A 13,115-nucleotide genomic window follows, 5' to 3' on the forward strand; every position below is an offset into this window, starting at 1 on the left:
GGCTGAAGTGGCCTGTGTTGTACTGCCCTGCCTCACCCCCCCCCCCCTCCCTCCCTCCCCAGCCCTGCCTCACCCCCCCCTCCCTCCCTCCCCAGCCCTGCCTCACCCTCCCTCCCTCCCTCCCTCCCCAGCCCTGCCTCACCCCCCCTCCCTCCCTCCCTCCCCAGCCCTGCCTCACCCCCCCTCCCTCCCTCCCTCCCCAGCCCTGCCTCACCCCCCCCCTCCCTCCCTCCCCAGCCCTGCCTCACCCCCCCCCTCCCTCCCTCCCTCCCCAGCCCTGCCTCACCCCCCCCCTCCCTCCCTCCCTCCCCAGCCCTGCCTCACCCCCCCCCTCCCTCCCTCCCCAGCCCTGCCTCACCCCCCCTCCCTCCCTCCCTCCCCAGCCCTGCCTCACCCCCCCTCCCTCCCTCCCTCCCCAGCCCTGCCGCACCCCCCCCCCTCCCTCCCTCCCCAGCCCTGCCTCACCCCCCCTCCCTCCCTCCCCAGCCCTGCCTCACCCCCCCTCCCTCCCTCCCTCCCCAGCCCTGCCTCACCCCCCCTCCCTCCCTCCCCAGCCCTGCCTCACCCCCCCTCCCTCCCTCCCTCCCCAGCCCTGCCTCACCCCCCCTCCCTCCCTCCCTCCCCAGCCCTGCCTCTCCCCCCCTCCCTCCCTCCCCAGCCCTGCCTCACCCCCCCTCCCTCCCTCCCCAGCCCTGCCTCACCCCCCCTCCCTCCCTCCCTCCCCAGCCCTGCCTCACCCCCCCTCCCTCCCTCCCTCCCCAGCCCTGCCTCTCCCCCCCTCCCTCCCTCCCCAGCCCTGCCTCACCCCCCCTCCCTCCCTCCCCAGCCCTGCCTCACCCCCCCCCCCCCCCTCCCTCCCCAGCCCTGCCTCTCCCCCCCCCCCCCCCCCTCCCTCCCCAGCCCTGCCTCACCCCCCCCCCCCCCCCCTCCCTCCCCAGCCCTGCCTCACCCCCCCCCCTCCCTCCCTCCCCAGCCCTGCCTCACCCCTCCCTCCCTCCCCAGCCCTGCCTCTCCCCCCCCCCCCCCCCCTCCCTCCCCAGCCCTGCCTCACCCCCCCCCCTCCCCCTCCCTCCCCAGCCCTGCACCACCTGTGTTTGCACTGCAGCTTTCCTTTCAAAGCAGTGACAGGCCAGAGTGATCACACCGCCATGTTCCTCTCCTCCTCTCTGTACGGCCCAAACGCTGTTAATCATTACGCCTGCTTCCTCTGCTGCTTTACCCACCAACACACACCCCAACAACACACAACCTGACCTAACTCTAACACAACCTGACCTAACTCTAACTCTAACACAACCTGACCTAACTCTAACACAACCTGACCTAACTCTAACTCTAACACAACCTGACCTAACCCTAACTCTAACACAACCTGACCTAACTCTAACACAACCCACCTGACCTAACTCCAACACAACCTGACCTAACTCTAACACAACCTGACCTAACTCTAACTCTAACACAACCTGACCTAACTCTAACTCTAACACAACCTGACCTAACTCTAACTCTAACACAACCTGACCTAACTCTAACACAACCTGACCTAACTCTAACACAACCTGACCTAACTCTAACACAACCTGACCTAACTCTAACTCTAACACAACCTGACCTAACTCTAACACAACCTAACCCTAACTCTAACTCTAACACAACCTGACCTAACCCTAACTCTAACACAACCTGACATAACTCTAACTCTAACACAACCTGACCTAACTCTAACACAACCTGACCTAACTCTAACACAACCTGACCTAACTCTAACTCTAACACAACCTGACCTAACTCTAACTCTAACACAACCTGACCTAACTCTAACTCTAACACAACCTGACCTAACTCTAACACAACCTGACCTAACTCTAACTCTAACACAACCTGACCTAACTCTAACCCTAACACAACCTGACCTAACTCTAACACAACCTGACCTAACTCTAACTCTAACACAACCTGACCTAACTCTAACACAACCTGACCTAAACCTAACACAACCTGACCTAACTCTAACTCTAACACAACCTGACCTAACTCTAACACAACCTGACCTAACTCTAACACAACCTGACCTAACTCTAACACAACCTGACCTAACTCTAACACAACCTGACCTAACTCTAACACAACCTGACCTAACTCTAACTCTAACACAACCTGACCTAACTCTAACACAACCTGACCTAACTCTAACACAACCTGACCTAACTCTAACACAACCTGACCTAACTCTAACTCTAACACAACCTGACCTAACTCTAACTCTAACACAACCTGACCTAACTCTAACTCTAACACAACCTGACCTAACTCTAACACAACCTGACCTAACTCTAACACAACCTGACCTAACTCTAACAACCAGACTCCATCTAGTGATGCTAGACTTCATATGGTCTGGTCAGTTTAACTAATTAGACAATGTTATATTTTTGGTAGTTTTAATCAGTATTAGTTAAGATTAGTTGATATGAGTGTCTATATTTTGTTTGTTATAGCAATGATTTCTTGGTTCTAACAATGATGATAATAATAAATTAATTTTTCTCACAATCTAAATACACCTCCAACTGGTGTACAAATTAGCACAGTACAGCATGTCCTTTGTAAGGATAACTCTGTGGTCTGCCCCTCTGTAGAATATGAATGCAGGTGTGTTAGCTGTTGTGGTTGTGTAATCCGTAGGTTGCCAGGGGTTGTCTGTTGAAGGCTAGGTTGCCAGGTGTGGTCTTTCATTATCCCTCTGCTTTACAACTATACAGTGATGGATATCCGTTAACAGGTGATTCAGTCAGGCAGGCTGGAGGACGGGATGTTAGGCCGGGCAATATTAGGTGCTTTGTTTGAACTCAATTGAATGTCTAGTTATGAAATGCTCGCTAATGAGGTTATAGATTGGTTGGTTGATTGATTGATTGATTGGTTAATTGTCCAAGTGTAGATAACTTATGACATTTGTGTTGTAGTATAGTATATAATAGATCTATCTTCCTACATGCAGGTTTTAATAGATCTATATTCCTACTAGATGCAGGTTTTAATAGATCTATATTCCTACTAGATGCAGGTTTTAATAGATCTATATTCCTACTAGGTGCAGGTTTTAATAGATCTATATTCCTACTAGATGCAGGTTTTAATATATCTATATTCCTACTAGATGCAGGTTTTAATAGATCTATATTCCTACTAGATGCAGGTTTTAATAGATCTATATTCCTACTAGATGCAGGTTTTAATAGATCTATATTCCTACTAGATGCAGGTTTTAATAGATCTATATTCCTACTAGATGCAGGTTTTAATAGATCTATATTCCTACTAGATGCAGGTTTTAATAGATCTATATTCCTACTAGATGCAGGTTTTAATATATCTATATTCCTACTAGATGCAGGTTTTAATAGATCTATATTCCTACTAGATGCAGGTTTTAATAGATCTATATTCCTACTAGGTGCAGGTTTTAATAGATCTATATTCCTACTAGGTGCAGGTTTTAATAGATCTATATTCCTACTAGATGCAGGTTTCAATAGATCTATATTCCTACTAGATGCAGGTTTGAATAGATCTATATTCCTACTAGATGCAGGTTTTAATAGATCTATATTCCTACTAGATCCATGTTTTAGTAGATTCCTATATTCCTAGATGCATGTTTTAATAGATCTATATTCCTAGATGCATGTTTTAATAGATCTATATTCCTACTGAGTCAGAAATCCCAGTCAGTCTCTCCCTGCCAGTCTGTTGCCCTTTGGCCCCACCGCTGCCCCATCTCTACAGCGCTGCCCCGCTGCTCCACCCCTCTACCCCACCCCCGCCCCCGCCTCTGCCCCTGACCCCCGTCCGTGGTCTGAAAGGTCAGGATAGTTATTCCCCCTCACAGGGCCTCAGCAGCACAACAGGTTTTAACCCGCTACTTTGTGAACCTAATTTGGATATTATTCTAATGAATGCTGATATAATACATATGATTAAAAGAACGGCGCTTTGAAGTGTGGCTCTCATCCCTGTTGGAAGAAAAGTACATATTGACTTTAGAGGTTCGACTCTTTTTGATGTTTCTCTTTGACTTGGGAGACCTTCACGCCAGTAATTAGACTGATTCTGGAGTTTTAGAGGAGAGGGAGGGTGGGAAGGGGGGGGTGGGGGGTGGGGGTGTGCATGTACTCAGGCCAAAGGTGTTTATAGCCAACAAGATCAGCTAGTTTCAACCCCACAGTTCAAACAAACGCTCTAAAACCGGGATATTCTGCCCCTTTGTAGTTTTAAAAACGCTGTTGCTAAATGGAACTTCAACATTACGTACAGCTGAGACACAACTGTGCACAGTCTCCAAACACAACCTGATTGCTTTCCATGTAGATTTTGGCGTCTTCATGATGGTCTACTGGTGCCACTTGGGCTCTCTCTGCAATGGTGTAGACAGACAGGTCTGTAGTGGTGTAGACAGACAGGTCTGTAGTGGTGTAGACAGACAGGTCTGTAGTGGTGTAGACAGACAGGTCTGTAGTGGTGTAGACAGACAGGTCTGCAGACACCCTCCAACCCCTCTTCTCTTATCACGGGTAGGTAAAGATGTTGTCGCATTTTACAGTTTTCTCTGTGTGAGCAGGGCTTTAGTCCCTCTTCTGTGACTACCCCCCACACCACCCACACCCCACCACCACCACTAACCGTGATCTCCCCTCCCCTCTCTTCTCCCCTCCCCTCCCTTCCTATCATGTGACCCCCCCCTTCCTATCACGTAGGCTATAGATTGCAGGGCGTTTACAGTAGGGGCCGCCCCTCTTGTTTGTTTAGCCGTCCTCCATTGTTAGCACCTCTCCCCTCCAGCTGTTGAGCTGCCAGAGTCAGATCAATACATCTGTTTCACCGGCTGCTCATTACCGAAGGATGGTGGTGGTGGTGGTGGTGGTGGGGGCGGGGGGGTCTTTTATTGTCTCAGCCCAGGTTTAACCACAGGGCCGCCCAGGACGGCTCTGTTTACCCAGCATCCTCTAGTCTGGTTGCCTGCGGGGGCCGGGGGCCTCCCTGCTCTCTTCTGACCGTGGTCCCTGTGAGGAGGTGCTGAGAGGGGGGACAATAGCGTGAATGAGAGCCCCTCAGAGCCTGCTCATTGTGTGGAGGGGAGAGTTAGCTGCTGCTGCTAGCTAGCCTCTTGATGAGGGATATTAAAAAGCTGTAGCTCACAGGGATCAGGCAGACATACGCTCAGGACATGGCTGGGGCCTCAGAGAGAAGTTAATGACATTTACCCTTCAGAATACATTTGAGCGTGTTTATTACAAATATTTGATTCAGTGAAGTCCATTTTCGAATACGCCTTTTACACTTGTGTAACGCCATTACTATGCTATTACAATGCAATGTGTAAAGTAATGATATCGCTAATGCAATATTGTTATTTATGTTATGGGATGGAGAAGGATGAGTGACATGAACCCACCCAGGCACCATATCAGCTGTCCCTGTTGTGCTGTACGTGGGTCTGTCAGAACTGTGGTGTGACGTTCTCTGTGGGGTTCCTTCTGTTGTGTTTCCATGGCCGCCGCTGACAGGAGGAGCTGGAGGCGCTCCAGAGAGAGAGAGACAGGGCTCTGGAACACAGCCAACGCCTGGAGGAGGAGATGCAGGCGCTGCGCACCTACCACAGGTGAGACAGACACTTCCCCTTTAATAACACTACCACAGGTGAGAGAGACACTTCCTCTTTAATAACACTACCACAGGTGAGACAGACACTTCCCCTTTAATACGCCTACCACAGGTGAGATAGACACTTCCCCTTTAATAACACTACCGCAGGTGAGAGAGACACTTCCCCTTTTTGAGAACATTGCGCACATACCAAAGGGGAGAGTGAGACACCTATTATTATAGATATTATTGACTATGTGCTGTGTATGGGGGATGTAAAATGCACAATAGTGAATTTTGGAAAGCACACATTACTCTGCCTTGAGGCCTCTTTGACAGGATCTTTGGTGGAAATGGTTTGTGTTGTCATAAAACTGCACTCCTATATATTTGTTCCTGTAATACATTTATCTACCATTACTTAGTAACCAGGGACTGAATGCACAGAGACCCATTCAGTATTTATGTGAACAAAAACATGTCCTTTTATTATTAATGAAATCATTTCTAAAATACTGAATATTCTATTCCTGGGTCCCCTCTCCTCATCCCCTCTCCTCATCCCCTCTGCTCACCTCAGAGAGTGTTTGACCTTCAAATGATCACACATCATTCCCTTCTCATTCTGCTGGTGGACCTGGTTACTGGTGGAGCTGGTTACTGGTGGAGCTGGTTACTGGTGGAGCTGGTTACTGGTAGAGCTGGTTACTGGTGCAGCTGGTTACTGGTGGAGCTGGTTACTGGGGGAGCTGGTTACTGGTGGAGCTGGTTACTGGGGGAGCTGGTTACTGGTAGAGCTGGTTACTGGGGGAGCTGGTTACTGGGGGAGCTGGTTACTGGTGGAGCTGGTTACTGGTGGAGCTGGTTACTGGTAGAGCTGGTTACTGGTGGAGCTGGTTACTGGTGCAGCTGGTTACTGGTGGAGCTGGTTACTGGTGGAGCTGGTTACTGGTAGAGCTGGTTACTGGTGGAGCTGGTTACTGGTAGAGCTGGTTACTGGTGGAGCTGGTTACTGGTAGAGCTGGTTACTGGTGGAGCTGGTTACTGGTGGAGCTGGTTACTGGTGCAGCTGGTTACTGGGGGAGCTGGTTACTGGTGGAGCTGGTTACTGGTAGAGCTGGTTACTGGTGGAGCTGGTTAGTGGGGGAGCTGGTTACTGGGGGAGCTGGTTACTGGTAGAGCTGGTTACTGGTGGAGCTGGTTACTGGTAGAGCTGGTTACTGGGGGAGCTGGTTACTGGTGGAGCTGGTTACTGGTGCAGCTGGTTACTGGTGGAGCTGGTTACTGGTGGAGCTGGTTACTGGTAGAGCTGGTTACTGGTGGAGCTGGTTACTGGTAGAGCTGGTTACTGGTGGAGCTGGTTACTGGTGCAGCTGGTTACTGGGGGAGCTGGTTACTGGTGGAGCTGGTTACTGGTGGAGCTGGTTACTGGTAGAGCTGGTTACTGGTGGACCTGGTTACTGGTAGAGCTGGTTACTGGTGGACCTGGTTACTGGTAGAGCTGGTTACTGGTGGAGCTGGTTACTGGTGGAGCTGGTTACTGGTGGAGCTGGTTACTGGTGGAGCTGGTTACTGATGGAGCTGGTTACTGGTGGAGCTGGTTACTGATGGAGCTGGTTACTGGTGGAGCTGGTTACTGGGGGAGCTGGTTACTGGTAGAGCTGGTTACTGGTGGAGCTGGTTACTGGTAGAGCTGGTTACTGGTGGAGCTGGTTACTGGTAGAGCTGGTTACTAGGGGAGCTGGTTACTGGTAGAGCTGGTTACTGGTGGAGCTGGTTACTGGGGGAGCTGGTTACTGGTGGAGCTGGTTACTGGTGGAGCTGGTTACTGGGGGAGCTGGTTACTGGTAGAGCTGGTTACTAGGGGAGCTGGTTACTGGTAGAGCTGGTTACTGGGGGAGCTGGTTACTGGTGGAGCTGGTTACTGGTGGAGCTGGTTACTGGTGGAGCTGGTTACTGGTGGAGCTGGTTACTGGGGGAGCTGGTTACTGGTAGAGCTGGTTACTGGTGGAGCTGGTTACTGGTGGAGCTGGTTACTGGTGGAGCTGGGAACCGTGTTTGGAACCAGCGCTCCACCCTGACTCTAAAATATGAAAATGTGAGGAGCTAAAACTGGTCGTTTCATATGCTTTGTTTGATCTGGTTGGAATTGAGATAGTGCTTCAGTAATTAGACCCTAATTAGAATTCATATTGAACATTCTTCGTTAAGAGTTATTGGATCATTAGAGAATAGAGATATTGGAAAATAGAGATAAAGAGAGAAATCATGCTTTTATTTTACTTAACACCCAGTGTCAAATTTTTCGTCTTTTTCTTCAACTTTACGAGGTTACCTGACAACACCTGAATCAACATAGCCTTGTGACACTGGAGCACACCCCATTATTCTCGATCCTTTACCATGTGTTTACCCCTTGGCTCAGAAAGTAGCCCGTCTGGTTTGGTGACCTGCATCCTCTTCTGTGATGTCATATCCTGAAAGCTAGCCTTCCTCATTTGATTTAATCTGCATCTCCTCTTGTCACGAGGAGAGGTTGTCTGTTTTAAATGATTATCCCCAACTGGTTTTGCTTTGTTTTGTTGCATAATCATTAAATAGACATACTGTACATGGCATACAATATTTCCATACACACACACACACACACACAGCAACATTTGTTACCATATAAACTGTGAAGTAGGAGAGAGCAGGACGCACATCATCAATGAACTGGTGGTGAATACTGATGCTCAGCGTAGGTAGGCCCGAACGCTGCTTCACTGTTGCCACAGAGCGAGACAGCTCCACGGATCCCTGAGAATGGTACCCCCCCCCCCCCCCCCATTATCTCTGTAGACGGAGGACATTGTATTCACAGACACAATTAGCATTGTATGAGGAGGGTTGAGGGGGGTGGGGGGGGGTCCTGTACTGAGTCCTATCAGTGGCCCTGTGGAGCTGGACCTTTTCTTCCAGAGGGCCCATCCCAGAGCAACAAAGCCCAGCGTGGAGAGCTGTCTCAGGGCTCAGGGACGGTGTGTTTGCTCTGAGGATTCACCCTCCAAAGCTCCGCCGCCGACCCCTCGCCTTTGTGTCTGTGGAAGAACAGATAGGCCCCAGTCACATGAAAGGAAGGAAGGGAGGAACAGACATAGAAAAGAAAGAAGGGGTCCACAAATGCATGGGAAGAGAGAGAGGGAGGAGGAGGGGGGGGGGGGGGGACCGACACCGCTACCACCGCCATTTCCAAAACAGAACCCCCCCCTCCCCACACACACACACACACACACACGTTATATTATGGGTTCCATGATCAGAGGAACCCTGTTGATTAAAAAGCAAAAATAGAGAGAAATTTACTAGATCAGCGAGACGGGCGAGTTGGTTTAATGGGTTGACGTTGGCTGGTGGGGTACAGGGCCGGCGGAGAGGAGAAGGAGACCGTTCTGCTTTGTTTGAACGCCAGCCAGCCAGCCAGCCAGCCAGCCGGTGCTTCAGGGGTCAGGCCTAGCGGGACACGTATTAACGCTCAAAAAAAAAAAAGGACACGCATTAACACTCTACTCCTGCAGGACACACATTAACACACTTCTCCTGCTCAGGACACGTATTAACACTCTTACGGGGGCCCGTAATCAAGACTTCATCCTTGCTCAGGAGACGTATTAACATAACACTCCCTCCCTGCTCCAGCCGGTTCCCGTGGGACGGCTTGTTGTCACTGAGGCGAGCGGGTGAGGTCGCACTTTTAACACCCAGCGCTCAATAGTCATTAGCGGAGCGCCGGCCAGCCGGCCTGAGGACTTTCTCTGTAAGACGCCACGGTGACTTCCCTGTGTAGGGCTTCTACACGCTGGTGGAAGTCATTCTAGAGGCTTCCCTGTCCCCCCCCAGTGTTTCTGAGTTAGCCTTCCTTCCTGTCTGTGCCGCCGCCATACATACATTGACAGGATTGTCAGTGAGCCCTCCTCCCAGCAAGCAGGACTCCACTGAGATCCAAATTGAGGAGAGAACTACATTTCAAGCTCCACAAGCACCCCTGCACAACAACAACAAAAATACCTGCGTAAAGTGCTTCGCGGCCCTCCCCGTCAGAAAAGGCAGGTGACGGAATTAGCAATGTAGAACGTGAGACGCGCCCTTAGCCCATTATCCTAGCACTGCCGGGGACTTAGTTTGGTGTGTTCATCCAGGGGAGGCTGGTGGAGGTAGAACGTCGGAGAACGGGCTCATTGTAATGCGCGGGACGGAATGAAGAACGGTACCGAACAACGTGTGAAAGCCACGTGTGTTTTTTTACCGTTGAGGGGACTCCGTTCCACAGAATGGATTGCTGTCTATCTTCCCCAGTGACACTCTTTCTTTCACACAAATAACCACCCAAACTATTTTGTCCTTGCTCAGATATTTTCTCCTCACTTTTTTCCAGCACAGTTCCAGCAGCTATAGTGAATGTATAACCCAGGCCAGTACAGCTCGACCTGGCTCAGCTTGGCTCAGCTCAGTAGTGTGAAAGGTGTAGAGGTGTAGCTTGGCATCCCTGTCTGTACAAGACTGTGACCCGTCTGCCTTTCAGTGGTGACCTCTCCGGTGTGTTTGCTTAGAGCAGAGGAGATAACTCTCTATTAAAGGCTGTTTTACCTACGTAACCCCCCCCCCCCCCCCCTGATAGCTACTCTGATTAAACATTAACCATTAACCAGGAGGAGAGTGTGGAGGGCAGGTTCGTTTGGAGGGAGTGTCTGTGAACGCTTATCTGATTGGACAGGTTAATGTTTAACTGGAGGCAAGTCAGAGCGGTTCTCTCTCTCTCTCTCTCTCTCTCTCTCTCTCTCTCTCTCTCTCTCTTCTCTGTAGGTTACTGACAGAAATTGGATCAGAAAGGTCAGGTTCAGAAACGCACAGTCAGAAATGTAGCTAGACACGCAGAGAAACACACACAAACATACACACACACACACAGACGCACAAAGGGGTGTAGATCATTCTGAATCATGTAGTATCATTTCTTGTGTAACCTTGTCATCGACATTCTATATGTGGATAAAGTAGTGGGAGTTCACTGTCGCTCCAGTTACAGTAGACACTTAGATGACACCAAAGACACTCACAGTGAATGGAACAAACACCGACAATGTCGTTTTTCTTTTTAGCTTTGTGCTTTCGTTGTGTCAAGGGAAACCTCACACTCACACCGTCCAACCACGGTGGAGGAATTCCCCAGACGTGACTTTGTTAGAGCGATCCCGGGACGAGGGCTTCGCCTAAACACACTGTTTCAAAACCTCTCACTTTCTGTGTTCTGGTTGAACCACACCTTTAAGAGGTAAGAGGTACCACTCTCTTTCTCAATCATTCTCTCATTCTCTCTCTCCCACATACTCCCCCCCCCCCCACACACACACACACCCTGTCCCAACGGTTTCAGGAGAGTTTTTCTCTGTTTGATTGGTTTCCAAGGATGCGTTGTAACAGTTGGTGTGTGTGTGTGTGTGTGTGTGTGTGTGTGTGTGTGTGCTGCCGTGTGCGTGCACGTGTGCGTGTGTGTGGTCGCTGGGAGGAGGCAGGGCCTGCACATCTGATTCATACTGTCACAGCGCTCCTCTCCTCCTCTCCTCCTCCCTCCAAACTATGTCCTTGTTTGTCACGCTGTCATCGGCCCCCGCTGCCCAATATGTTTGCATTTAATTAGACAGAGCACACAGGTTTACATCACACTTCCCCTTCACCTATCAATATCACATCTCAATTGATTACCTTTAGCTTTGAATAGAGGAGGAAGCATCAAATAGGTGCTCCCCGCCACCCCCCCCCCCCCACACACACACACACACCCGAAACTAATTAGCAGGAAAACAGGGCACAATGAGTAATATGATTTGAAGGCTGTGTACACACTGGTACCTGGGGATGGGGGCGGAGAGGGGGGCAGGGGTCATTAATCTAGATTAGTTTGTCAGCATTGGCGTCCCAAGCTGTCACACGTGCAGGTAATGGAGGATGGAGAGGCCATTGTTATCTAATAATAGGATATTACCTCCCTTATTAGCTTAAACTGGTACCTGAATGAATTGTATTGCCTGCAGGGTTTAGAATTGGGTAGATATTTAGCACTAATGAAGTGCAGTCATATTGTTCACTTTTTGGTCAAATATGGATATTTCATAAGGCTTTGAATAGTATTGTTTGAATTGGTTGTTTCATATTCATATTGTAATGACTGTATCATCAACAGGCCTTCACTAGTCAGTTTTTCCCCCCCGGTTCTATTAATGATAGTGGTTTCTTTTTTATTCAATAGGGTCAATAATTGTGTCATGAAGCTACTCTGCTTGCTCAGTGTTAAATTGAGAACTTTAATCTCATATTGGTGTGTGTGGAGAGAGAGAGAGAGAGAGAGAGAGAGAGAGAGAGAGAGAGAGAGAGAGAGAGAGAGAGAGAAAACCTCATTACCACATCTCATTTTTAATCATAGAGCAAGAGAGTCGTCTTTTTCAAATATATTTTCAGCCGCAGTATTTTATGTGATTGTCCAAAAATATGCTTTGGAATTGGTTTTGGGTTAATAACCCCAGTCCTGGGGGCGCTTATCATCGCAAGGTTCCTGGTTTGATTCCGAACCTCAACATATCCTGCATGTCATCCCTCATCTGTCTCTCACCCATCCTTCCTGTCAATCTCTCCTGCCTCTGTCCCACAACAAGCAGAAATGCCCTAAACATGTATATGTTTCAGTATAACCCCAGTCCTTGGGGAAAAGGTTCTGCCACAGACACTCAGCTGAGGAGGGGGGGGGGGGGGGGGGGGGGGGGGTCTCAGAGGAGAGTGCTCTGGTTGCCTGTGGTAGCAGAGGTGGTTCATTGAGCCATGCTTGAGACATGAAGACTTAAGCTCAGCGGGCTAACACTGGATCTCGTGGTGCACACACACAGCCTGGGTTCGCTGTCTCTGTCTGTCTGTCTGTCTCTGTCTGTCTGTCTGTCTGAGAGCTGCTCTCTGTCTGGCTCCTCCTTGAGAAATACCTGTGTCTTGTCGTGTGTGTGTGTGTGTGTGTGTGTGTGTCCTCTCTCCCACCAGTCCCGTGGTAGCTAATGCTAATGTATCAGCTGACATTCTGCCGTCTTATTGCCTCCAGATATTGTCTCTTGTTCCAGAGGCGGTGTTTGAACACGGAGCTTGTCTCTCTGCCACAGGGTGTTGGTACAGTGTAACGTCTCCCGCCGCCAGGTAAACTGCAGGGCGCGGGTCAAGTCCTCTCTGTGTTTGTGTAAAGAGGGAATGTGTCCGGCAGCGTTTCTGGCACCGCGGAGCTGGGAAAGACAGAGAGGAGTAGATCAAGGGGAGGCTGGTGGAGGTAGAAATTGGAGGAGAAGGGGGAGGGGGGGAGGGGGCCTCGTTGTCATGCCCGGAACGGAATGAGAAACGGTTGTGTTGATGCCGTTTCTTGTTTCGTCCCAATGCGTGTAGTTGAGCCCCCCCGT

General features: G+C 50.0%; 1 protein-coding gene across 1 annotated transcript in view; it reads left to right on the forward strand.

The window, feature by feature from the left end:
- mipol1 (mirror-image polydactyly 1) overlaps window positions 1-13,115 on the forward strand; it is a gene marked incomplete at its 5' end in the record, with an annotated part of 77,569 nt that overhangs the window by 52,605 nt on the left and 11,849 nt on the right. The window contains one exon of the mRNA XM_080523575.1: window positions 5,571-5,665. Coding sequence (XP_080379701.1) covers window positions 5,571-5,665 — 95 coding nt within the window. The remainder of the gene's footprint in view (window positions 1-5,570; window positions 5,666-13,115) is intronic.

Source organism: Nansenia antarctica, assembly GCF_963989245.1.
Source record: "Nansenia antarctica genome assembly, chromosome: 1".
Classification (NCBI taxonomy): domain Eukaryota; kingdom Metazoa; phylum Chordata; class Actinopteri; order Argentiniformes; family Microstomatidae; genus Nansenia; species Nansenia antarctica.